Source organism: Heterocephalus glaber, unplaced genomic scaffold (genome assembly GCF_053883595.1).
Source record: "Heterocephalus glaber isolate CG9 unplaced genomic scaffold, H.glaber_assembly_v1.0 deba00001504, whole genome shotgun sequence".
In the NCBI taxonomy this organism is placed as follows: Eukaryota; Metazoa; Chordata; class Mammalia; order Rodentia; family Bathyergidae; genus Heterocephalus; species Heterocephalus glaber.
The window spans coordinates 67,709,082-67,736,382 of record NW_028258324.1 but is presented as its reverse complement, the minus strand read 5'-3'; the positions used below and the strand labels follow the sequence as shown (position 1 = coordinate 67,736,382).

The 27,301-nt window shown below is 41.8% G+C and overlaps 2 protein-coding genes across 6 annotated transcripts in view; both read left to right on the top strand.

Annotated features, from left to right (window-relative positions):
* Positions 1 to 843: 843 nt before the first annotated feature.
* On the top strand, positions 844 to 5,652 carry Rtp4 (receptor transporter protein 4). 3 transcript variants are annotated; one of them, XM_087186719.1, is made up of 3 exons: positions 844 to 1,027; positions 3,911 to 4,109; positions 5,521 to 5,652. In XM_087186719.1, the coding sequence occupies exons 1-3, from the start codon at positions 873 to 875 to the stop codon at positions 5,650 to 5,652; spliced, it is 486 nt and encodes a 161-aa protein (XP_087042845.1). In that variant the 5' UTR covers positions 844 to 872. The 3 variants fall into 3 exon arrangements, with proteins under 3 accessions (XP_087042845.1, XP_004834864.1, XP_004834863.2); XM_004834807.4 differs by lacking the exon at positions 5,521 to 5,652 and adding an exon at positions 4,491 to 5,513; XM_004834806.3 differs by lacking the exon at positions 5,521 to 5,652 and having other exon boundaries at positions 3,911 to 5,511.
* The window catches only part of LOC101715613 (receptor-transporting protein 4), a 34,799-nt gene continuing 8,393 nt past the window's right edge, over positions 896 to 27,301 (top strand). The window contains exon 1 of one of the 3 annotated variants that reach the window (XM_087186718.1): positions 896 to 1,027. The gene's annotated coding sequence lies outside the window, so the exon portion shown is untranslated. Of the gene's footprint in view, positions 1,028 to 5,658; positions 5,744 to 10,541; positions 10,637 to 27,301 lie in introns of those variants that run through there. The other 2 variants (XM_087186717.1, XM_087186716.1) reach the window with 2 other exon arrangements.

Sequence of the window (27,301 nt, the reverse complement as noted above, 5' to 3'; positions counted from 1 at the left end):
AGTTGCTTTAAATGTGTTATGTGAACGAAAAAGGAGCTCTAATTTACTTTTTCCCTGCTCTTTCTTCATCTTTTCCTTACTGATGACGAGGAAAGCATTGGGATTCCTCCTGTCCTCAGTGAGCTCAATAATACCTCATGGAGCCTGGTCTGGAGGCCAGATGCAGGAAATGTGTCAGACAAAGCCACTGATTCAGAGTTCACCCTGGTTCCTCTGCCTGTGGCTCCAGTGTTCCAGCCTGGAACCTGAAACTCCATTCCTGCTGCTTCTCAGGGAGGGAGGTGGGTGCACTCTGCAGGTATCAGAGTCACAGACACCCGGGTTCAGGCTTCATCCCTGTTACTTATTTGCTTTGTGGCTTTCGGCTCAGCATCCCCGCTCTCTGTGTGGCTCACCTGCAAACTATCAGGAAAAAAGCCCCTTCAGATGCAAGTTTCCGGGAGTCAGCAAGTGTATGAGACAGGTGTTGACCACAGCCTCCCACTTACTCTCCTCTCCAGGAGGATGTGAGCATCCCCGCCCGTGCGGACTGGCTCTCAATCACAGTTCCTTTATCCCGGTGCCAGAAGGAGCATCCCGATTATTTTCGAAACGAGAGAAAAAGGAAATGAAAACTAACTTCCGGCCCTCTCGGGATCCAGACCACAGCTCTGGACTCAGGCAGCAGCTCATCAAAGCCATGAAGTAACAAAACTGTGCTGCCCTCTGTCTTCAGAAGGGAGAAGTGCTCTGAGTGCCCAATCTAAAAACGAAAGTAAAAACTAGGAAACAGAAACTCAACTGCACAAGCAATCAGAAACTTCACTTCCTGGAGAGTGAGCTAAATTGAAGGTATTTCAGCAAACACTAACCTCCATCCCGAGAGGGGCAGAATGGTTTTGGACATTAGAACGTGGGAGCAGACGTTTCAAGAACTGATCCAGCAGGAGAAACCCTGGGCCAAGTGGACCCTGAAGTTGAATGAAGACATTGAGCCTGATTCTGTGGCCCCCAAGTGGAAGCAGCACCAGCAGACAGCACCTGGCAGGTGAGTGGGGATTTGTTCAGCACGAGAGTTTCCTGAGCAGAGAGGCTGAGTTTCTTGTTGATTTGTCTCTCTGAGAGCTTGTTGAAAGAAAGGCACCAGGTCTCTGGCCTTTTGCTATCTCAGTGCTCTTTCGGGTCTAAAGGATAAACTGCAAGTTTCCATCTTGTTTATGTGCAGAAAGCTTATTCTTTTACTTGATTTCCTCCCCTAAATGTTCCTGGAAATCCTGGCAGAATGCATCCCCCTTTGCTGTGTGATCTGGTGCAGATGACCATAAAGCCCTCCGGAAACACCCTCCTGGGTCCCAGTGAGCCTCCCCAGGCTGTAGCATGTCTCCTGGCTGTGGCCCAGCCCAGGACAAGTCTGAGACCTGGTCCTTCTTTAGCATGCTAAGGACTGATTAAGATGGAGTAGTCACTTTGAATACTACTTTATCAAAGGCCCCGGGGTGATAGGGAAGAATGTGGCTGCAAAAGCTAAGTCAAAAACCTATTTCCTGGTGTTCTGTAGTCTCTTTCTGGCCATTCCCTTTCTAGCCCCCAGCAAGTCTCCAGGTTGTAGGAACCAGGTCCCTAGCTTGCCCAAGGGTGAGAGTGGCTGTGTGGACAATCAGCTCCTCTCCCTGTAAATAGCACCCTGCATCCCTCATCCTCTTTCTCTCTCACCTACTGTGCTGCTGCCTGCCTGCCCAGCCTGCCTCAGCCCTGTGCTGCTCCAATCCTTTTGGACCATTAGCCACACCCTGCATGTTCAGCTTTAGGCTTCCCTGAGCATGGAGACTCCACACCTGTCACCTGAAAGCCTGTTTCTAACATATCAGGGTTCCAGCACATGCAGGTCCTAACGTCGGAGGAACCAGACTCACTGTGCCATGTTTCTTTGTGTCTTCAAAGAAAGATTTCTGATGAGATGTGTAGGCAGTCTCTATAGAGGACAGGTAGAGTTTATAGCAAAATAACAAATTTTCAATGTGGGTGAGAGACTACACCTTCAAGCAATGAAGGAAGCCAACTGCCATGATGGTACTTGCTTTGAGTGTGGTCTCAGGTTACATTTATATGATTAATGGGTCTTTATATGATTAAAGGTCTTTCATCTTTTCCTTCTTGTGAAGCCTCTTTTCTTTCACAAGGAACACGTGCTGTGTTGACCAACTTGAGACCGAGTTCCTGTTTACTCCTTAGGTGAATGTTTTCCACTTGGTTTGTTTTGAGACCTTGAGAAGTTTCCAGCTCTTCACCCATGGTCTGAACCTCATCAGCATGCCCAGAAGATGCTACATTCTTCTGGGCTAACATTTGAAACCACAAGTTTGTGTGTTTCTTCGCTATAGGTAATGCCTAATGAAACAAAGGGAAAATATCACATCTTCTTTGCTTATCCTGTAGCCCTAGCTGCCTGGTACCAGGCCTGCGAGTGCCGACTTGCTGCCTAACACTAAGATGTTTTGCCTGTTTGGCAGCCCCTTGCCCCATTCCCTCCTTGGTCATCCTTCAAGGAACACTGCAGGTCACCTCCTCCTTAAGGTGTCCTCTGTCCTTCTAAGCAGAGTCAGTGTTCTTTCTTCTACACTGTCAAGAGAGAACTGTTGTGTGTATAATATAAATACATGATATGTATTTTGAAATAATCCATTTGTAAACATTATGTAAACTATATATTTTGAGCTAAAGAATTCATTAATTTCAGTTGTAGCTCTGACGCACAGTTTTCAGGCCATTTGGCTGAGCTGAGCCTATGCACCGATGACTTTGTTCTGCTTTTATGTAATCCAGTGATCTGTGTAAGAATCTGCCTGCACCCTGACCAGAGCTCTTTGTGAGCCTCACAATGGCTCTTTCCATTTTGGTCCTGTCCCCATCAGGAAAGCATTTCTTCTGTTCAGGTAAATTAAGTTGATAGTCATACTGAGATGGGAAGAACAATCTACCAACACACTTTTGGAAGATATCAGTCAGCTTTTCAAATTGTCTCACAGTGTATTAAGAGCTTTTACATACACGGAGTGTTCAGAAAATAAATGAGTGTCTGAATTTTAAAAATGGAATTCAGTAAAAGACACACCATCAATGCCCTTCAAAATGTTCAAAATAGTCCTCTTCACTTTGCACACTTATTCCATCATTTTTGGCAACATGTCTTTAAAATTTGTACATTCACAGTATTTTCCATTGGCCATCACCATCATCATTCAAATTTGTCTCATTTAAACCTGATCAAAAAACCCACAATTTTTTTTAATGAACTTAAAAATTAAGGTTTAGGGAAGGGATGTACTTTATCTGACGTTTTGTAATGAAAACCATGCACCTCGACCTTCAAGTGAATATTGTGGCTCCAGGTCCTAATCTGTTTCCCTGGATGCGAGATGAGTTATATTGCTTCTTAGAGATGATACAGTACGGTAAGCAGATAAACAAGGTTGGTGTCAAATGGCTTAGTGTCAGGCAGCCATGCTTCTACCACATATCTTGTATGTCTTTTATGACTGTTTCCTTATATGGATGTTGAGCTCAATGTTGCCTATTTCATAGGAATGATGTAAAGGTGATAAGGAATAACACTGTCAGGCATCGATTATAATGACTGCCTCCAAATAGTTACTTCCTTAAAAATTTTCTGTTATCAAAATGAGAAACAAATTTACCATGGATGATAGAAATTCTTATTCCCTCTGTGGCACCCAAAAATGGTTTTACTAGCCAAGAGGCAGCCTTGACACGTATGTGTGAAAAAGCCATGTCAGCAAAACTCTTCTCACTTCATGTCCCGGAGAGTGTGGCAGTCCAGATACAGCAAGTGTTGTCCCAAATTCAGATGCATCCTAGGGATGAGTTCAGCTGGCTGAGTTCACAGCAATGGATTCTTCCCTTTGACTTGCAGGTTCTCGTGTACCTTGTGTCATCAAAGTTGGGATTCTGCCCAGGTGAAGATCCTGTGCCATGTGTACTGGGACCACTGGACATGCCAGGGCCAGGTGTTTATGCGGCTTTTTGCTCAGAAATGCCAGAAGTGTTTATGTTCCCAACTTGAGAATCCTGAGTTCTCCACTGATAGCATCATGAAGATTCTGGAAACCCTGGTACAGTATATTCTGCAGAGATACTATGGACATGGCTTCAGGAGGAGGCCAGTGATCTGGGCCGTGCCTCTGCAAGGGCCCCATGACACACACAAATGTCAGTCCTGCCTTCGAGGCACGTGTGTGCAGGGCTCACAAAGATGTATAATAGCAAAGCCATCCAGTTCCTCTCCCCACTCCCTGGGGATTCAGGGTTCTTCACATCCATATGGTGGTGTTTTAGACACCAATAAGCCCAAGTTTTCCTTGGACATCCTTATATCAGTCTTTTTTATAATTTCATGTTTGATTGTCATTTTGAATGAGCTTAAAAAATAACTTTGCCTTCTTCTCTTGTGTTAATTACATGTTAATAAACTGGCTGCTGATTTCGTATGACAGACTGCTTTTTGACATCAAGCAAGTTTGTAGAGTGAGCACTATTTTCCAGGACATCCCCTGAAGATAGTGTAAAACATGACCGAGTCCGTAACAGACCTAATAATAAATATGTGTTGAATCACTAACAGTCTTTATTCACTCCCTCATTCACTGGTGTCAATATAGATCAATTAAATCTTGATAAGAAGAAAAGGTCGTGAGTATTATCAGAAAATTATTTGGTGTGGTAAATAGTGCTACCTCCTGTCCACTGCCCAAACGTCCCTGTCCTTATCACCCAGACCTGTGACTGTATAACTACTTGGCAAAATGAATTGGTGAGATTAATTGAAGGAATCTTGAGGTAGATGGATTGTTTTGCATCATAGAGGAGGGTAGTAAGAAATGTCTCCCAACGATTCTTGTGTTGAAGGCTTTGTTTCCAGCTGATAGTGCTAGTGTAAAGTGATGGAAGTTTCAGAAATTTGTCAATGAAACTAAGTCATTGGGTTGATATATTCACTATGCCACCCCTTGTAGGGTAGATTGTTTCAGCCTGTTTCCTGGGGTCTTGAATGCCCTTTGCACAGGTTTAAAATTCTCTCTTAGGGCCGGGGATTTAGCTCAGTAGTTTTGCCGTCTGCTGCACAAGCACAAGGACCCGAGTTCAATCCCCGGTACCAAAAAAAGAAAAAATAAATAAAATTCTCTCTGAGGTTGGAGGGCTGGAGGGGGTCTCATTGGGGCCTCAGCTGCATTCTTATATCCACACGGAGGCTGAAAAGGTACAGAGGTTTCTACTAATCAGTGCTGTCCTTTGTAGGCAACGTGATGTCTCCACAGCTTTGCCTTGCTATAGCCTTGACTGATCTGTCTCCATTTTTTATAGCTCTCTTCCTTCACCTTTAATGTGCTCTCCTCTCACTTAAATTAATGCATCATGACTCTGGCTTTCTCCTGGACTCCATCCCTCAGAGAGCAAGCTTCTGTCTGATGTCAACGAGGCTCAGCCATCATAACCAGGTGAATGAAGTCTGACCTTGTTTTCCAGGATTTTACCATGGAAAAGAGCACACATGTGGGAGTGAAAGCACCTTGCTGCAGTCCTGCCTCTGCCACTCAATGTTGGGTCCAGGCAAGAAGCTCAACCTTCCAGAGCTTCAAAGTTTTCCATTTACGGTGATTTTAACCCAGGAGTATTTTTCAGTATCATTTGTGGAGCTTTTTAAAATGCACAACTCCAAGCCAGACCTGTGGAATCAGAATTTCCTGAGGTGAGCCTGAACATGTGCATTTTTACAAAGCTTCCTTAGATGCTTCTGATACAGGAAATAATACCAGAGATGAATATGAAATATTGTATCTCTCAACCTGTTAGCTGTTGATACACTCAGTTCTTATTAGCTAAAAATTGAAGAATGAATTCTAGGAACAACGGAGGTTAAGAGTAGGAAGAAATTTATTGATAGGAAAGTTCCTGAGGGCCTAGAGGGGTCCCGAATTGGTAGCTGGGGACCCCACTCTGTAGGAGAGTTCTGTGGAGTAAAACCCATGTGGGTACAACGTGGGCCACAGTCATGATCATCCAATAAGGTTACAAGCACAGTCACTTAGGTAATAGTGGTCCAGTTTGGAAAAAAGTCACATAACAAGCATGGATGGAAAGAACAGAGATTCTTCTAGGAAGTGGTGAGTCCAGAGGTCTCTGGTCACCCACCGGGGTGGTTGATGTCTATCTGGACTTTATTAGGCCCAGTGTTTGTTCTTTGAGAAAGTATACGGGTCTGGTCATCTTGTCTTTATCTTGAGGCCCAGTTTCCAACTGATATGTCTCTAACTGCAGCTGTGGTGTATTCCACCTTTGTTCTGACTCTCTCAAGGACCTGGCCCTATCTGACTGCCAATAATATTTCTACTGAACTCATCTGTATATAATACATCCACTCTGAAACATTCCAAGGTAAGGGTTACTAGCCATTGGGTTATGGTGGAAACTCTGCAGAGGTGAGGTATGTCCTGAGAGTTGAAGTGCTCCAAGTTTTCATTTTATCTTTTTTTCCCCCAACACTCAGACAAATGCATTTTCTTGATTCTTTGTTTAAATATCTGGCTCCTTTCCCTATATGTTGCCTTATGTCTTCTGCATTCTTTAAATATTGAGTTCAAATGTTTTATTTTATTGAAATGCTATCATTTCAACTTTTTAATATTGTTTCTTTTTAAAAATAATACTACCTTATATTTCGTTGTTACATCCCACATCTAAATTATATTAGTACACATGTCATTCAATTTAATGGAGTGGATGTGGTTATTTCTCTGCTACAGACAAAGCATTAAGATTCACAGAGGTTAAGCAATTCATTGAGTATTGGAGTTAGAACTGCTACTCTTGTTTCCTAATTATAAGTCCATTGCTTTCCCCACTGAGTCATTCCAGGAATAACCAGTATCTGAGCTTTAATTTATAATTCTAATGCCACCCATTACCAAGCTAGTTAGAAAAGAATGGAACTTCCATGGCTTTTAAAATCTCTTCCATGGCTTGGTAGCTTCATGATTCTAGTTGGACATTTGGAAAACTTGATAGTTGATTGATTCTTTATTTCTTCCTTAGATATTCCAACTGGAGTAGAGAATTAATCTGACCTGTGTGGGACCTGGCTCCTGTCCCGGAAGGAACCACACAGGTGGCCATGCCTCCCTGAGCTTGGACCAAGCTCTCCCTGTCACTGCCAGCTTGGTGAGCTTTGTCTTCACCACATGCAGAGAGGAAGTCAGAAATGAAAAGGAGAAGGGTAGTTCCCATTTCCCTCACTGGTGGACTGTGGATATTTCCCTTTCCCACGTTAAACTTTGGTGAAACTCAAGTCTTGGGCTGTGGGAGCATTGGCCAGACATATGTATGAGATGGATACTCAGAGATAAGGAGCTTGTAGAGCCACAAGCCTTAAACCTCCTGGAGTGCAGGCTTAGAGCTTAAAAGATAGCCTACTGGGACACAAGTCACAGTAGGATCAAAATGCATTGGTTTGGGATTAAATGCTCTGGCCTTTGTCCTCCCATACTCATTTATCATTTAAATCAGTCCCAGAACAAGTCATTTCACAGACTATCCTCACCATCCTCTGGTTTTCCCCTGCTTTCTACATGAATTCCTGCCTTCCTTTTTCTTTGATCCTTGCTTCATGGTTCTCTCTATAAAAGGCCACAGATGCTTCAGTTTGGGGCTGTTGTTTGAGACTCTCTCATGCTGAGAGGGTCTCAATTAATGGTAGCCCTTCTGGGCCCTTTTGGAGTATGGATTGGACATTGACTCAGTAATCTTTGAGTAACCTTTCATCCTTTTGTGTTGTGCCATGGTCGTAGACTGCAACATTGAGGATTGAATATTTCCCTTTGCCATGTTAGACTTTTGTGTAACTCCAGTCTTGGGGACTAAGTATTTCCATTTCCCATGTTGGACTTCAGTGAAACTCAAGTCTGTCCTATTCTGGTAAAAGACAGTGCCATGAGAGAAAGCCATGTTAAGGAGAACAGAGGTCTCTGAATATTTTTTTAATGGTTATGTTTCTTCTTTCCTGCTAAAAGTGATATAGAAAATGATATAGGGCCTCCAAATATGATATTAGGGAAATATTGTAACTCTCAACACGCTAGATGTCCAATACATTGAGTTCGTGCTCTCTAAAATTGAAGAATGAGTTCTAGGAACAATGAAGGTTAACAGTGGGAATATTTATTGAAGGGGAGAGATACAGCTCCTGAGCGGAGTACAGAGCCTGAAAGTGGCTTGCAGAGGACCCCACTTCTTAGGGGAAGTTCTATAGAGCACAATCACATGAGTACAGTGTGGGTTACATCTATGATCAGTTATAAGTATAGTCATTTACATAATGTTGATCCAGTGGGGAACCAAGTCACATAGCAAGTACAGGTGGAAAGAACAAAGAATTTTTCAGGAAGGGATGAGTCTGGGGGTCTTGATCACCCACAGGGATGACTGATGTCTATCTAGAATTCATTAGGCCAGGTTTTAGTATTATACATAGCTGAGTTAGATAGAAATATTATAGCCAGTCAAATAGGGCTAGGTCCTCGAGAGAGTCAGGACAAAGGTGAAACACATCACAACTCTGGCTGGGGACACATCTGTTAGAGACGAGGCTTCAAGATAAAGACAAGATAACCAGACTTGTATACTTCCTCAAAGGGCACTGGGCCTGATGAAGTCTAGATATACATCAGTCACCTCAGTGGGTGACCGGGACCTCTGGACCCACCATTTCCTAGAAGTCTTCATTCTTTTCATCCACATTTCATCCACAAAACTCCTCTGTAAAGTGGAGTCCCCTCCTACCTCTCAGGAGCTATCTTATCAATAAATATCTTCCTACCCTTAACCTCCATTGCTCCTAGACTTGATTATTCAATTTTTTTTTTTGGTACTGGAGATCGAACTCGGGTCCTCGTGCTTGCACAGCAGGCAGCAAAACCACTAAGCTAAATCCCCAGCCCTGTTATTCAATTTTTAAAGAACACCAGCTCAGTGTATCAGACATCTAACAGGTAAGGAGATATAATATTTCATATTTCATCTCTGGTATCATTTCCTGTATCATTGCCACTTATCTTAGGCCTGGTCATTCTGTCTTCATCTTGAGGCCTGGTCTCCATCAGATGGGCCTCCGGCCACAGTTGTAATGCATTTTCACTTTTACCCTGACTCTTGCAAGGTTCTATCCCTATCTGACAGCTCATAATATTTTTACCTAGCTTAGTTGTCTATAATAGAAGTACAAGATGGTTCTCCATCTTCAGAATGAGAATCTGGTGAGCCTCTTGTATGTCAGACTTAAAGAAATGGACCTTCTTAAAAGTTTAAATTCTTAACAGTGTCATCATTGAGTCTTCAGCAATTCATCAATTGTAGTTTAAAGAGTTGTTACCCTGTCAGTGGCAGTTCTTATGCGCCCTCTCTGTTCCTGGGGTTTGTCTCTTTGCGGGCTGTGGTTTTTCTCATCCACTTACCTCTATCTCTCATCCACTTACCTCTATCCAGTTTCCAGGCAGCAGTTTGCCCGTGACCTCAAATCTCTGATGGTTCTAAGGAAAGTTGCTGATCTTCAGTTTGTTCAGGTTTTCTCTTGGAAGGAAAATGGGAGTCATGACTTTCAAGATCCTTACAAGTCACACTGGAAATAGCCCTTTTTGTCACTTGTCTGAGTCCTAATCCATCTTTCTCATAGAATAAGTTTGCAGAATGGGTGACTCCCATTGTGGAAAAAAAAATTCAGGATGCATCAGTAAGAGGCATGGGAAGTAAAAGATACATACTCAAAGAAATAGAGTGGTAGCCCTTAAGAGAGAGAGGCTCTTTATGAGTTGGAGCTGGGTTAATAATTAATGGAATTTTGGGAGTGTCTTCAAGATGAATGACCTAGGATGTGTATTCCTACTGCCTGTCAGGTTACCCATCCGGTGGGCTGTCAGAATGCAAGCAGTTTCCATGTGTTTGAAGTTGAGATCTGTTGCCTACTAATATTGCTGCCTCCTTGAGGATGGAGGAAGCACAATTTACAGGTGAAAGGGACAGTTCCAGAGCCCAATTTATAGACTTTCTATGTCTTTAAGACTTCCAGGAATTTTTTCCAGTGAGTTTCCTAGAAAGGAAAAAGGCTTGAGTAACTTGTGCCCTGAAGCTACAGTTTTTCTTAAAAGTACCATTTAAAAGTCCTGATGCCCTTGTATCCTGTCTGCCTGTTGTTTTTTATTTTTCTCTATCCTACTATTATAGACAACTTAGTTAGAAATTAGTAGGCAGAGAGAGATCAGGCCTTTAAGGGAATGAATGCAGAAGACAAGACACATCAAGATTGCGGCTGGCGGCAAATCTAGAGAGAGGCAGACCTCAAGATAAAGACAGAGTAGCCAAGACTGCAAGCCTTCCTGTAGATTGATAGCACTTTGGGACTGTACTGTAATTAGCATCACCTGGTCCAGGGAGACCAGATAGGCGTCAGATGCATAGGTAGGTGACCAGAACCTCTGAACCCATACTCTGACCCCTTTCCAGGAATGCCTTTGCTCTTTGGATGATTAGAAGGTTTAGATAAGCTGAAGTTAATGAATGATGTTCACATCACTGCCCTATGGGATCATATGAGGTAAGTGACTATACTTGTAACCCTATAGATTGATTGTAGTTTGACCTGTGTTGTAGCCATGTTGTGATTTTGCTGTAAAAAGTACCCATGACAAAGGGCCTCAGGGGCCACCCATTTAGGATCCCTCCAGGACACCCAGGAGGTGTTCTCCCTGTTCCTATTTCCAGTAACACTCACCTGACCTATTCCTTTGGTTTGGGACTTCATTGCTCAATGTTGTGAGACCACAAAGTTGGCATAATTGACATCTAGCAAGTTGAGAGTTAGTTTTCCCAGCCACACTACCTCACTTTCATTCATGAGATGCAATTTAAATGAATAAAATAAGTAGCTCTTTGTCTTAGCAGAACTGATCCAAGTAGTTAAACTCTAGATAGTTAATTTGGGAGGTTAACCGTAGGGACAGGAGCAAAGGATTGGTAAAATAAGTCAGGGACAGGCAGACAGGCAGGCCTGTGCACGCCCTACCAAGGTCCCAAGTCACGCGGAACACACCAAATCAGCCCGTGCCCTGGCAACAATCCACTGGACACCCCCCCCCCCCCCGTACAGACACCTAGTTCCACACTACAAAGACGCAGAGGACACCAGACCACCAGACCACAGTACTGAGTCCCGCTGCTCCCAGCCCAGAGGTAGGGGCTTCTAAGCTGACGTCCCACTGCTCCTGGTTCAGAGGAAGGGGCTTCCTGGTCACCATCCCTCCCTCTGCTTCCAGCCCAGAGGAAAGGGCTTTTGGGCCACCTTCTGTCCCACTGCTCCTGGGGCAGAGGAAGGGGCTTCCAGGTGACCATCCCTCCCACCGCTCCTGGCCCACAAGAAAGGGCTTTTGGGCCACCATCCCTACTGCTGCTCCCGGCCCCTGTCCCACCTCTCCCAGCTCAGAGGAGGTAATCCAGGCAGGTGCTAACAGCCCCCTGGCCCAGTCAAAATGAGAAAACATGTAAATAAGTCTCAAAACCAGACTTCCAGATCACCTACAGCAACCCCTAAGGGAAATGAGATGGAACACTCTGATACTCAACCACCTGGACCCACTGAACTGGCAATGAAAGGGGATCTGGAAAAAATGAAATCAGAAATAATTTCTCAGATAACAGGAGAAATTGTGCCCCTAGTACAAGACGTGATTAATAAATCTAGAGAGGCGCTCAGGAACATGATGGAATCCCAACATAAGAAACAAATGGAATCCATAAAACAGATGCAAATAGATTTCCAGGACATAAAAAACTCCTTTGAAAGTCTACACAGAAGAATGAGCCAATGTGAGGACAGAATTTCAGATATAGAAGATAAGATTGCAATTAGTGACCAGGAAAAGAAAAATTGCTTCAAAATTATAAGGGAACATGAGAAATCAATCCAGCAGCTGCTAGATGATGCAAAGAAGAATAACATAAGACTGATTGGAGTCAATGAAGAAACAGGAGAGAGTGGAGGTGACATAAAAAATCTCTTCACAGAAATAAGGGCAGAAAACTTCCCAAGCAGGGGAAAAGAGCTTGACATACAGATAAATGAGGCATATAGGACTCCAACTAGCCTTGATCAAAAAATATCTACACATAGTCATATAATTGTTAAGATTCCAGAAACTCAACAGAAGAACAAAGTTCTACAAGCAGTTAGAGAAAAGAAACAAATCACATACAAAGGAAAGCCCATCAGAATCACAGCAGACTTCTCAACACAAACCATCAAGGCAAGAAGAGCTTGGAGTGACATATTCCAAGCCCTAAAAGAAAACAGCCTCCAACCCAGATTGATGTACCCTGAAAAACTATCTTTCAAAATGGATGGAGAAATAAGATACTTTCATGACAAACAGCACCTTAGGAACTTCGTGAATACCAAACCAGCACTCCAAAGAATTTTACACAATATCCTAGGAACAGACATTGAGGATCTCAACCCCAGGAAGCAAAGCAGAATGAACCCAACTGGCATGACAAGAAATTAAATGTAAAGGGGGAGAACCCAACAAAAAGAAAAAGTCATGGCAATGACAAGTCAATACATTTCAGTTATAACCACCAATGTTAATGGTCTCAATTCACCAATCAAAAGAAATAGACTGGCAGAATGGATCAAGAAGCAAAATCCAACAATATGCTGCATACAACAAACACACTTCATTCAAAAGGAAACTCATAGACTTAAAGTTAAAGGGTGGAAAACAATACTCCATGTGACAGGAACCTGAAAAAAAGCAAGAGTAGCTATCCTCTTGGCAGATCAAGTAGATTTCAAACCAATACTGATTAAGAGAGACAAAGAAGGACACTACATCCTTGTAAAGGGAAGAATCCAAGAGGAAGAGATGACAATCATAAATATCTGTGCACCAAACAATGGTGTGCCCAACTATATAAAACAAATACTAATGGACATGAAAAGTCATATACGTACTAATACAATTGTAGTGGGGGACCTCAACACCCCACTGTCACAAATAGATAGATCAACTAGGCAAAAAATGAGTAATGAAATAATAAAACTCAATTGAACTCTTGAACAAATGAACTTAACAGATGTTTACAGAGTCTTCTACCCCACAAAATCAGAATACACATTCTTCTCAGCTGCACATGGGTCATTCTCCAAAATAGACCACATACTCACACATAGAACATGTTTAAGTAAGTGCAAAGGAATTGAAGTTAACCCCTGTATATTATCAGACCATAGTGCGATGAAATTGGAGATCCATAGCAAAAGAAACTCAAAAAATTTCATAAACACATGGAAATTGAACAACACACTTCTGAATAACCAATGGGTCACAGAGGAAATTAAAGAAGAAATCAGACAGTTCCTTCAATTAAATGACAATGACAATACAACATATCGGAATCTATGGGACACAATGAAAGCAGTCTTATGAGGGAAATTCATAGCAGTGAATATGCATATTAGGAAAACAGAACGAGCCCAATTAAACACCCTGATGCTGAACCTCAAGCTTCTAGAAAAAGAAGAGCAAGACAACCCCAAAGCTCATACAAGGGAGGAAATTATAAAGATCAGAGGAGAAATCAATGCAATGGAGACTAAGAGAATGATACAAAAAAATCAATGAAGCCAAGAGTTGGTTCTTTGAAAGAATCAACAAAATTGACAAACCCTTAGCCAACCTTGTCAGAAAAAGGAAAGAAAAGGCCCAAATCCATGCAGTTAGGAATGAAAACAGTGAAATCACAACAGACCCAGCAGAAATCCAGAGGATCATCAATACCTACTTCCAGAACCTATACGCCAATAAGTTGGAAAACACAGAAGAAATGGACAGATTCCTAGACACACATGAATTACCAAAGTTGAAGGAAGAAGACCTAAAAATTCTGAACAACCCAATATCAACCAATGAAATTGAAAATGTAATTAAAAACTTATCAACTAAGAAAAGCCCGGGCCCTAATGGCTTCACTGCTGAATTCTGCAAGACATTTAGAGAGGAACTGCTGCCACTACTGTTTAAACTCTTCAATGAAATTGAAAGGGAAGCAATACTCCCAAATTCATTCCTGGAAACAAGCATCACCTTGATCTCCAAAGCAGAGAAAGACCCAACTGAAAAAGAGAACTAGAGGCCAATCTCACTAATGAACATAGATAGAAAAATCCTTAATAAGATAATGGCAAACAGAATGCAGAAGATCATCAAGAAGATCATACACCCTGATCAACTGGGATTCATCCCAGGGATGCAGGGATGGTTCAATATATGCAAATCAATCAATGTAATACACTATATCAATAGAGCCAAGGACAAAAACCATATGGTTATCTCCATAGATGCAGAAAATGCATTTGACAAAATCCAACATGCATTTATGATAAAAACCCTACAAAAAATTGGAATAGATGGTCTCTACCTCAAACTGATAGAAGCCATCTATGAAAAACCAACAGCCAATATCATACTAAATGGTCAAAAACTGAAATCCTTCACACTAAAATCAGGAACAAGACAAGGATGTCCACTATCACCACTCTTGTTCAATATAGTTCTGGAAACATTAGCCATGGCAATCAGACAAGAGAAAGAAATAAAAGGACTAAAGATAGGAAATGAAGAAGTCAAATTGTCATTCTTTGCAGATGACATGATACTCTATATAGAAGACCCCAAGAACTCCACCAAAAGTCTTCTAAACTTAATAACCAAATTCAGTCAAGTAGCTGTTTACAAGGTCAACACACAAAAATAATAGCTTTCCTCTACACAAATGACAGACTCACTGAGAGAGAAATAGGGCAAATAATTCCTTTCACAATAGCATCCAAAAAACTGAAATACCTAGGAATCAACCTAACAAAAGAAATCAAAGACCTCCTCTCTGAAAACTATGGCACTCTGAAAAGAGAGATTGAAGATGATATCAGAAAATGGACAGACATCCCCTGCTCCTGGGGAGGAAGGATTAATATAGTGAAAATGGCCATACTTCCAAAACTGCTATATAGATTTAATGCAATTCTAATTGAGATCCCAGCAGCATACTTCATGGACCTCGAGAAAACAATCCAAAAGTTCATTTGGAACAAGAAGAGACCCAGAATAGCAAAAGCAATTCTAGGTAACAGAGACATGGCAGGGGGTATCACAATCCCCAACCTGCAACTCTACTACAAAGCTACTGTGATAAAAACAGCATGGTACTGGCAAAGAAACAGACTTGAGGACCAGTGGAACAGATTAGAACATGCAGAAACAACACCAGACACACTCAGCCATCTCATCTTCGATAAAGGAGCCAAACACCCTCACTGGAGGAAAGATAGCCTCTTTAATAAATGGTGCTGGAAAAATTGGGCTTCAACTTGCCAAAGATTAAAACTTGACTTATATCTCTCACCATGCACTAAACTAAAATCAAAATGGATTAAAGATCTAAATATTAAAATAGAAACTCTGAACCAGTTGGAACAGAGGTTAGGTAGAACCCTTGAAGACATCGGTGTAGGAAAAGATTTTATGAACAAAACCTCAGTTGCCCGTGAACTAGCACAAACAATCAACAAGTGGGATCTCTTCTTATTAAAAAGCTTCTGCACAGCAAGAGAAACCACCAGCAGTGTGAAGAGACAACCCACAATGTGGGAAAAAAATCTTCACCTGGTGTTCCTCAGACAAAGGTCTACTATCTCGAATCTATAAAGAACTTAAAAAGATCAGAACTCCCAAATTTAAAGACCCAATCCAAAAATGGGCATCTGAAATGAACAGACATTTCTCAGACAAAGAAGTAGAAATAGCAAATAAATACATGAAAAAATGTTCAACATCACTGGTCATTGGAGAGATGCAAATGAAAACAACGCTGAGATTCCACTTCACTCCAGAAAGAATGGATGCTATCATGAAATCAACCAATAACAAATGCTGGCAGGGCTGTGGGGAAAGAGGAACCCTGCTCCACTACTGGTAGGAGTGTAGACTGGTGCAAGCACTGTGGAAATCAGTATGGAGATACCTCAAAGAACTAGGACTGGAAGTCTCATTTGACCCTGCTATTCCACTGCTGTAGATATTCCCCAAAGAATTAAAAGAATCATACCACAGTGATATATGTGTGCCCATGTTCATAGCAGCACAGTTTGTGATAGCTAAAACTTGGAAACAGCCCAAATGCCCATCAACTGGAGACTGGATAAAGAAAATGTGGTTTTTAAAAATAAAATGGAGTACTACTCAGCCATAAAAAATGAGAAATTAGAGACATTTATAGTTAAGTGGATGCACATTGAGGCCATACTCTTAAGTGAAATAAATAGGACACACATGTATAAATACCAAATAGTTTCTCTGGTGTGAGAAACTGAAAGTGTAAATAAGGACTAAATGTATAATAGGTAATGTGAAATAGGAAGAAATGGGGCAAAGGGGAAAGAAGTGGGAGGGCTAGGGGAAAGGAAATAAGGGAATGGGATTAATATGAGAAAATGGAAAAATAGGAACAAAATCTTTGTAAATAGGGAGGACTGGAGGGGTTGAAGGGAGGGCTGGGCAAGGGTGAAAAATAAGAACCAGGAGAGACTATGTAAAGGTGCCAATTTCCAATGATGAATGTCATTATATTGTATACCTAAAATGTACCAATGATTAGAATGAATAATCGATAATGCAAAATAGGAAGAAAAGGTCCAAAGGGGTAGGGGTAGTGGGAGGGGCAGGGGAAAGGAAAGAAGGGAAAGGAAAAATGATGAGAACTGGAAAAAATGGAAATAAAGTCTTTGTAAATAGGGAAGGGTGGAGGGGTTGAAGGGAGGGCTAGGAATGGGGAAAAAATAAGAACCAAGATGCATTATGTAAAGGTACTATTCCCAATGAGCAATGTAAATGTGTTGTACACCTACAATGTACCAATAAAAGAATTTAATAAAAAAAATAAGTCAGAGACAGAAGAAAGCACATGAAAGGCTCTACGTTTATCTGCCTACTTCCTAATCTAGGTTGGTGGTGGTTATTGACCCTGTCCCTGTAGTGTACACAAATTCTGCCTATTGGTACGCAAAAGGATGAACACCCTAAACAACCAAATTCTGGTTAAAGTTATCTGCCTGTAACCAGTGCTGCAAAATGAAATATTAAATGTAAGGGTTTTTTTCTTTTAGAGACAAGCAACTTCACTAAGCTTCCCCTTGCTAAGCACATAAACCAACACCTCATTCTCTTCTCTGCCCTAAATCCATAACAGAATATACAGATGCTGGGCTAGTGAGACAGGTGCCTGGCTCCCCGTTCTCCCCAACAAGCTAGAGGTGGAGACGTGGTTTTGCCAGTGGATGTTGTGTCCTTCCCCTTGCTCCTTGTTGCTTGTCCTTGCTTCCTCTCAATGGAATTGAGAGGGACTTGCTTCTGTGTCCTCCATGGGTACCTAGCAGTGTCCTCCCTGGCTATCTAGCTTTCACGCTTCTCTACTCCACTCTAACATGAATGCAGCCAGTCTGTCAACACAGTGCCCATCCCCATGTCCCACCTCTTCAGATGCTACTGTTGCCTTTCAGGAGGGGGGTGGGTACCCTAGTGTGGCTATGATCAGGGAGAGAGGGCTCTGGTCCCATTGTTAACACTCATGGCTAGCTTTCCAGAAGATTCTTTGGTTCCCCCCTTGGCAGAGTACTGTGGTCAAACTTAACTCTTATCTTTTCTAGACTTTTTTTGTCTGTTGGTAAATTCTTTCACAAACCACTTCACAGGCCCTCTACAAGCTTTCTTACACAACAGCTGATGGCCCATAAGGGGCGTCAAACCTACAACTTTGCATTCTCAGAGGGCTGAACAATTCTGGCCATTCCCTTTATTAGCCAAGCTTTTCCAGGTATCAGACAAAAACTCCCAGTGTTAGAACAATGCTCTTGGGTTCTCATCTCAGTGTTATTGGCTACCGTCTTTTAAGGTTTTCAACAATGTGGAGGAGGCTTTCTAGGCCCAAGGGATTAGACTAGAAGATGCAATGACATGCAATGACAAATGACAAGCCTAATACATGGCAACAGCCACAATCCAGCCCTTGCCTCTTCTGTGTAATCTAGGTACCCTCCAGGGTATCCAGGCCTGAGTTCTTTGACCTGTTACCACTGTGGACAATCAGGGCATCTAAGGTGAGACTGTACCAATCTGCTTGCTCCTGGGTCCATGGTTGTAAACTTCCTTCTGGACTTTGCCCTTACTTCAAACAGAAGGAATATTGGAAGCAGGACTGTTCCTCTCTTCCACAGAAAGGAACCTGCTTCCTCCTCAGCTGCCCCACTTCCAGCCTCAGCCTGACAGAGGACAAATGCCCCTAACTTTTCTCCTGGACTTTTAGGAGCTCTATAAAGAGGGAGACACAGCCCTTCAGATAGGCAACTCCTCCCTCTTGGCCTAAGAGTCTTGGACTAAGAGTCCAAGAGAGAGTTCTCTATCTCTCTGCAGGGCTTCGGGTAACCTTAAATGTGGATGGGACTGGGATAACATTCCGTACAGATACAAGAGCAGTGTGGGTCCTCAATCCTCAAGGGTATTGATGATAAACCTCAAACTACTCATTTTATGCCCTTATAGCCATGTCAGTTTTAAGAGGGCCCATTCACTCATTCTTTCCTTGTTCTTAGTTCTCCCTAGTTACCCTTTTCCATTACTGGGCAGAGGTATCATGTCCAAGCTTCAGGCTCACTTACATCTATTTGAGACCCTAGGACCCAGTGCAGCACTCCTTAATGGTCAGACCCCCACTCCCTTGCTCCCAACAAAGTCCTCATTGAAACCCAAATAAATGCTCCCTGAGGTCTGAGATATCACCATCCCTTGATTCTCACTTCTACCCTTGTTTCAATATGTCTTAAAAACCCAAACAGTTTTTCCAGCAGACTTCAATACCCTTTAAAGCCTTTAAATTCCTGGCCACTGGGTTGTTATGACCATGCAGTTCACCATATAATACTCCAATGTTGGCAGTTAGAAAGATAGATGGGTCATGCCAAATGGTTTGGACCTATGAATGCAATCCAAATAAGGCTGCAACTCCCATTCACCTATGGTCCCTAATCTCTACACTCTCCTGAGTCAAATACCTCTCACTGCTTCCTGGTGTACTGTGCTTGATATTAAGGATGCCATCTTTTATATTGGTGTTCACCTAGATCTGCCATTCATTTTTAAATGGCAGAATCTGACTACTCAAATGACCGAGCAATTCACTTGGACAGTTTGACCTCAAGGCTTTAGAGAGAGCCCTCACCTGGTAGGCCAGGCCCTAGGTAGACACTTCCCTCCAGCACCCCTCTGGAAGAACCTCCTCTAGTATGTAGATGATCTATTAATTTGCAATTCCCATAAGCCTCTTTCTGATCACAGCACTGTTCTCACCTTCTGACGGCTGACTTCATGTGCATGTAAAACTCAAACTTCCTTATAAAAATTCCAGTTCTGGGACTTGTATTAACCTCAGATATCAGGAGCCTTTCTAGTTACTGCAGAGATCTTATTTTAAATATGGAAACCCCAGCCTCAAAATGACAGTTCAGAACTTTACTAGGAATGCCAGGATTCTGTCCAATTTGGAATTTTCAGTTTGGTCTTTTAGCTAAACACCTGAATGAATCACTTAAGTGGACCCCTTAAATGACACAGGTTCTAAATCTTCTAAAACAGGCACTTATTTCAGTTCCTGCAGGGTCTTCTGGAACTTACAAAATGATTTTCATTATATGTACATGAAAGAAGAGAAATAGCCTGGGAGTCCTATGCCCAGCCTGGGGCCTTCCCAGCACACTGTGGCCTATTTTTCCAGAGAACTAGACCTAGTAGCAAAGGCTGGCTCCCTTTGTCTCAGGGTACTAGCTGTCTTAGTGGAGGAAACTTCCCAGTTAACCTTAGGATAGAACATGGCAGTAAATACTTCTTATCAGAAGTGGGGCCTGGTAACGCATACCTGTAATCCTAGCACTCAGTAGGCTGACTAAGGAGAATCATCGTAGTTCAAGGCCAGCCTGAATTACATACCAAGACCTTGTCTCAACTCCCCCTCACCACCCAAAAAAAAAAAAAAAATCCAAACACTCCTCATCAGTTCCTTAGTGCCCTTAATTCAAGGGCCTTTCATTGAATTTCTGATAGCAGATTTTAGTTAATACCAGACTGTTCTCTTACAAACTTCAGAACTCATTTAAAGCCTTGTCACACACTCAGCCTGGGCACCCTGTTACCAGACACCTAGCCTTGAGCCCTCTGATAAGTCTCCTGTATGGAAACAATTGACCTTACTTGCAGCATGAGGCCAGGCCTACAGGACACTTCGGTCCCTAATCTTGATGCTACACAGTTCACAGATGAAAGATTCTTTACAATAGAGAGGTGCAGGTTGTCAGGATATGCTACAGTGAGTTTAATAGAAATTACAGAGTTGGGACTTCTCCCAGGCACCTCCACAGCAGCACAGATAACCAAGTCAATCATCCTTCCCAGGGCTCTGCTGTTGGGTGCAGGTATGAAACATAACCTTTGCACAGAGCCAGCTGGTGCCTTTCATGTTCCCCACACTCACAATGTCGTTTGGAAACAGAGGGGATTACTAACTGCCCACCATAAGATTGTTACACGTGCTCAGGAAATTTTAGCCCTCCTGGGTGCTACATGGCTTCCCACTCACATGACTGTTATGCATTGTAAACTCCATCAAGAGGATTACTCAGCCATCTCTCAGGGTCAGGTCAGGTTGACCTTTTGGGCAGATCAACAAGCTAAGCATGCTGCTTGGAATTCCTTAAAACAGGCAGCTCAGATCCCTGTCTCACTGTTTTCCCCAGCTACAATGTACTGCACAAGAAGTTCAAAAAAGCATTAGATCAGGGCTTTACCACAGTACCTCAGAGGGTTGGTTATACAGAGCCCCACAGATAAATTATTACTACCTGAATCTTCTCTGGAAATTTCTCAAGTCTCCAGTACACCACATATTTGGAGGAAAAGTCCCTTCAAACTTTAATAGAATCTCTTTTTATAGGAACTAGAATCTCAGAGGCCCTTAAAGACAGTTCAGAGGCCTGCCCTACTTCCACTCAGATTAGTCCAAAAGGAGCTCTCAGATACCCTCCCCCCCTTTTACATCCTGTACAGTGAAAATAAACTATGCCAGGGAAGACTGGCAAATAGATTTTAACCCCCATTCCTCCATGCAGAGGTCTCAGATATTTACTTCTTTTTATAGATACTTCACAGGGTCGATTAAAACCTTTCTCACAAAAAACTGAGAGTCTGAAGTTACGACTGTTCTATTAAAAACATAATCCCCAAGTTTTGAATTCCTATTCTCTATATTCAGATAATGGACCTGTATTCATTTCAAGTATAACTCAAAGGGTTGGTGAGGCATTAAATACAATCTCCATGCAGTCTGGCACCCCCAGTCTTCTGGTAAAGTAGAGGATTAATTTAATTCTCAAAATGAAACTGAGTAGCTCAGTAGTGTCGGCACCTGCCTGGCAAGCTCAAGGTCATGAGTTCGATCCCTGGTACCAAAAAAATAGACAATTAAATAAAAACAATTCTTGCTAGGATCTCCCTAGAAACCCAATGGTCCAAGGCCATTCTCTTACCAATAGTCCTCTTTTTAAAATCAATTTTATTGGTATATTTTAGATATACATAATGATAACACTCATCATATGGAATTTGTATCTGTGCATGATATATCTTGTTTCTTCTTTTTTCTCATTCCCTTCCCTTCCCTTCAGCCCCTCTTCCCCTCCTTATTTACTTATTCTGGAAAGAGAAAAGCTCTGTTTCCATTTTTTCTTCTATTCGTTTTTCCTTTTCTCTTCCTTCCTATTCCCCTACCCCCTCCCTAGTTCCCCTAGCCCTCTTGAAGTCCTTTATTTATCCAAAATCTTTCTCTTATATCAGCCCTTTGAGATTCTTTATAGCAGTCCTTTCCTCTTATTGGATCCTGAAACTCATTATTAGCCTCAATACATTATTTCTTTAGGACAATCATCAGGATAAATGCAGCCCCAAGCCTGACCCTGTCTTCATGGGATCACCTTCCCGCACCCACTAGTTAACTCCAGGAACTGGGTACATCTCAAAACCCTTCCACAGGATAAAAAGCCACTCAAGGCTGTAGAACTGGGCATATCAAGTACTGTTTATTTCCCTGATGGTAGCAAAGCTACAAGGACTGTCATGATGGATCCACCTATCCAGAAGGAAGACTGTACCCTCCAAACAATCAAAATAACTACACTCAGGAGCCCCTTGGAAATTTCTGCTTCTTATTCCAGGGAGGCCCATGTGAAACACACTCATAAATACCTCCAGTTTCAAATACATAGCTAAGACTATTTGCCCTTTTTGTGTCTTACAAAATTGTAAGGCTTTTGCCCTTGACAGGTCATGTGATGATAGCACTGTTGGTGGGTTTTAAGGGGTTGGAGTCTTCTTTGAAAGAGTGGTTTCTAGGTTCTCTCTGTCCTGAACAAAGAACTGGTCATGACAAGTACAAAAAGTAGCAAGGTTTTACATTTATTGAAAAAAAAAGAAACATGTTCTGTAGAGTGAGTTCAGGTCAACTAAACGTAAGAAGAGATACACTCTGAAAACAACACGATAGGTCACTGACAGAGTTTACAGTGGTCCCTTGCCTTGATGGTGGCTGCCTTTTGTATCTCCCACTCCTCAGTCTGACCTCAGGTCTAGGCTATCCTATCAAACACCTGCCCAAGTTCTTGTAAGAAGAATGGAAGAAATGAACTCTGATTGGTGCAGGGCTTTGGGAAATGTTGGGCACATGTGTCCTGGATCTTTGTAATGGAAAGGTCATGCCCACTTCATCAGCCAGTTTGCCACACCCTGATCTCCTGCCTTGGTACTGTCTGTGGGGGTGTTGTTGATTACCTTAGTCATATTTCTCTGTTACTGTGAACTAACTGCTTTCCGGGGAAAATATTTCCTTTTGCTGCTGGGTCTAATTAAATCACACCTAAAATATATATATGTCAGTATTTTTATAATTCCCTAAATATTTCTGAAAATCCTTGAAGAATACCTCCTTGTTCCAAAAATCAGCTGTCCTATTCTCTTCCCCCCTCATTTGTTGCAGATGACCTTAGAGTCCTCTGAAAATTCCCTCATGGTTCCTGATGAGCCTCTCCAACCTTTAGCAACTCTCATGGCTTTGGATCCATTCAGTACAAGTCTGAGATGTGGTCCTTCTTCATGTACACATCTTATCTTTTATATACCTTAACTGTACTTTTTTTTCTCATCTACTCATGAATCACCTATATTTTCTAAATTCCCCTTCTGATCTCACATACACCCAACATTTCTGTAACATAATTCTTGAAATATTACTGTACTATTCCCATTCCCATATCAATGACCCTAACAATTTCTATGAGTCTATAGTTGATCTTTTCTTCCGAGGGAGATTTCACTAATTACTATTGGGAGGAAGTACAGACCTATTAAAGTGATGATTTTCATAATCTCCTTTTTTCACAATTAAATATTATTTGAGGGACTCCAATTCCTTTCCTGTTTGGGCACAACAGTATACTAAGGACATTCAATGAGGAGCCTGCTGGGTTTGTAGAGTATTATTACCTGCCTCCAACACCTCAGCATGACCACACTGGGTTTCCCCATTTCCGAGAAATGACTGGAATCAACTTTAACCATATATTTGGGAGGAACAACAGACACCCAGCATTGTGAGCACTTCTCTGCACGCAGATATCTCTAAATGGTCAATAAGTGATACTCTTTCAAAAAAAATCTTGGCAAAACTTTCTCAAAACTACAAATGCAGCCATTCGGCATTTGTCCCAATGATTGTTCCAGAAAGGCCCACTATACCCCATAGTTTGTAACAACAATAATCATTATCAGTATGACTATTTCCAAATTTGGGATGATTATATTTGACTCACCCTAACTATAGAAAGGCATACTCACTTTGCCCCACTTTGCAGGGAGCAACAAAATCACACATGTTCACATTGACCCAACGCCACTAAACATTTCAGATGAATTCCTAAGGAACAATGCTTACACATTGTTATTTTATCGTGAGAAGATTGGTTTGGCACAGATTGATTCTCTAGGTCAGAATTAGGTGGGCTACCCCTACTAGAATCCAGTGGCTTGTGGCAATATTTTATGTCCTTGCCTTTTCCCCACTTGAAGTGGATGCTGCACTCTGGGCTTCTCATGAATATGAGGAAAGTGGATTAAAACATTTAAGTCTACCAATCTGCCTGTACTGTCACTGGACAGGATCCGACAAACTTCCTACACCCATTCTACCTGAAGAATTAAGTTGTAGGTTCAGATTCCTGTCGCAGAAAAATAATTTTTAGGCTGTATCAGTAAGACACATAAAGGGATTTACTAGGCAGAAATTTAAATTTAGAAGTACACAGTCAAAGAAATAGAGTGTAGGCCAGGGCCCTCGAGAGAGGGCCTTATGACCCGGAGTTGGGTATATTTATGGGGCTTTGGTGTGTCTTCAAGATGGATGATTTAGGATGTGTATTCTGTTTGTCATGTTACCCATCTGTTGGGTTATGTCAGAATGTAAACCATTTCCATGTTCTTGAAGTTGAGATATGCTGCCCACTATATTGCTGCTTTTTTGAGGATAGAGGAAGCACAATTTATAGGTGAAGAGAGGTGGTTTATTTAAAGGTGAAAAAAGCTAATTTGCAGGTGAAAGGAAATTGCCAAGGTTTATTTTGCCTGGAAGAAGAGAGAAAACTCAAGCTGGCCTTGAGTAGTTTTTTGTGTCCTGAAGCTGCAGTTTTCTTAAAAGTACAATTTAAAAATTCTAATTTTTCTTGCCTCCTTTCCAGCTCTCTTTATTTTTTCTATCCTGCCTCGATACTACAGCACCATAGTGTCTTCCATTATTATGATTACCTTGCCTCTCTATTTGTTCATTCATCAGGAATTCAAGATGTCTTCTGGCATACCAAATCCCCAATCAAGTATACTCAAAAAGCCCTCAGTGATACAACTCAGGACATTTCCCTCTTAAACACAGAAATAAAACTACTAAGGTTAGTGGTTTTACAAAAGTGCATGGCTTTGATATTATAACAGCTGAACAAGGCAGAACTTGCACCATCATTAAGGTAGGACGCTACATATACACTCCAGATAAACAGATAGTGTCTCTTCAGCCCTCAGAAATTTACAACACCAGGTACAAGCTATGTCTGCCCTCACCCCAGCACTTTCTAACACTATCTGGCCTTGGTTAGGGTTCTCACAGCCTTCTTGGTAGAAATGGCTTCTAATGACCACTATCATTGTCATAACTATCCTTGTTTTGGCCCATGTCTATGCAATTGTTTTCTCTAGTTTGCTTCTTGCAGAATCCAACAGCTTTCACTGAAATGTGCTAGACATCCATGTGGCTCTATTATGCAACCCTATTTAGAGCTTGTTACCCAATTTCAATCTCAGTCATCAGCCTAAGGAAGTAGACCATGTACCTCTGACAATCAGCAAACTCAAGGGGCCCTCATCGATTCTCAGCTGAAAGCCTGTTATAGATATGATCACTTCCTCCACAGTCGGTGACTTGACTTTGCTGGTTGTCAGGGGGAAAACGGCTGCCAATTGCCAAAGAAAAGGATTAAAACTCTTAACCTCAAACTCTGGTTAAAGCTATCTTACAACAAAGAAACTCCAGTTAGAGACAGCCAGCTCTCAGAAAGTGTCCTACAACAGTAACTAACCTTTTGATGTAAAGTCCATTTATTTCTCCCAAAGAGTTCCAACCCATCATCTGTAAAAGATACGCAAAGATGTTCTTACCACTTCTTATCTAAGGCTAAAGGATTTAGCTTTATCTAAAGCTTCTCAAAATTGCAACTGCACACATATAATTGAAACGCAAGGCAGGTGCTCAGAGAAGGTCTGGAAAGTGCTAAATGATCCAGGAAAAGACATTTTTTTTCCATGGTTTGCCATCTTGGAGATTCTTAAACTCTTATAAAGGCCACAGTCTCCCACATTGATGGCATAATTTCTTTCCTGGAAACTTGCCCACTGTTTCCCTTAGCAGCACACTCTAGCCAAAATAAACTTGTGCTTTCTATACTTTTTGTCTTTTGGTAAATTCTTTCATAGCAGCTCTCCATACAACTTCTCACACAACACAGCTCTTTACCACAGCCGTGGAACAGAGCAAAAATAGATCTAAAACTGGCTTTAAGAAAACCTGTACTGAAAAAGAGGAAGTGACTGCCACTAATAACATTCAAAACTCTATTTATAGTGGCCTTATCAAGCTGGGAAGCCCTGGATTGGTCACCTTTCTTGCTGGGGTTCAGCTTTTCTGAAGCTTGTGGATGTTCTTTCTACAATCAGTCAATCAATCAATCAGCCAGCCAACCAACCATGTGGTTGTCTATCAAGGCAGACCTCATCATCCCAATGGTAGATCTCAAGAAGCCTGAAACCAAGTTTTTATAGAAATGTTGAAACAAACTGTCCCTTTGAAAACATGTAAATTTTTCCCTTAGATCTTTCTCCGAGGTCTAATATGATCTTGGCTGTTCTCAATGGGTTTCTTAGAAGACTTAGCCCCTGGGCCTGAGAAGCAGTTGACTCTCAACATCACAATTTGTATCACTTCTTGTTCACCTCTCACAGGGTATCTGACCATCAAGACACAGGTTGGACATGTATGCTCAAGGAAGGCCTGGCCTAGCTCAGGGAGGTGTACCCAAGTGGAATGGGAGTCAGGTCATTCGGCATGATAAAAACATGTCTGCATTCCTAAGTGACTACTGTGCTCTCTGAGTACTAGACATGTTCTTCCTTATAATTTTACTGCCTATACTCTAATTATAAAAACAGATATTTGTGATTTTATCTCGTTGTATTCACAAATACTTAAGAAAAGTGTTATGGTAACTTCAAAGAAACATGCAGCATAACACAACAATGACAAATGCTTCTGTACTTTAGTGTCACTGCCTATTTTTAAAGCATTCAATACTGACAAAAGCCTTGTGAGGTAGAAAACATCATTATCCACATTGTTAGATGGGGAAAATGAAGCACAGAGAAGTTGACAATCTTGGTAAGGTTAAGTGGTAGAACTAGGTCTCAACATGGACAGAATGACTACAGATCGGTGCTTTTAATTAATTGACGCCTGACAA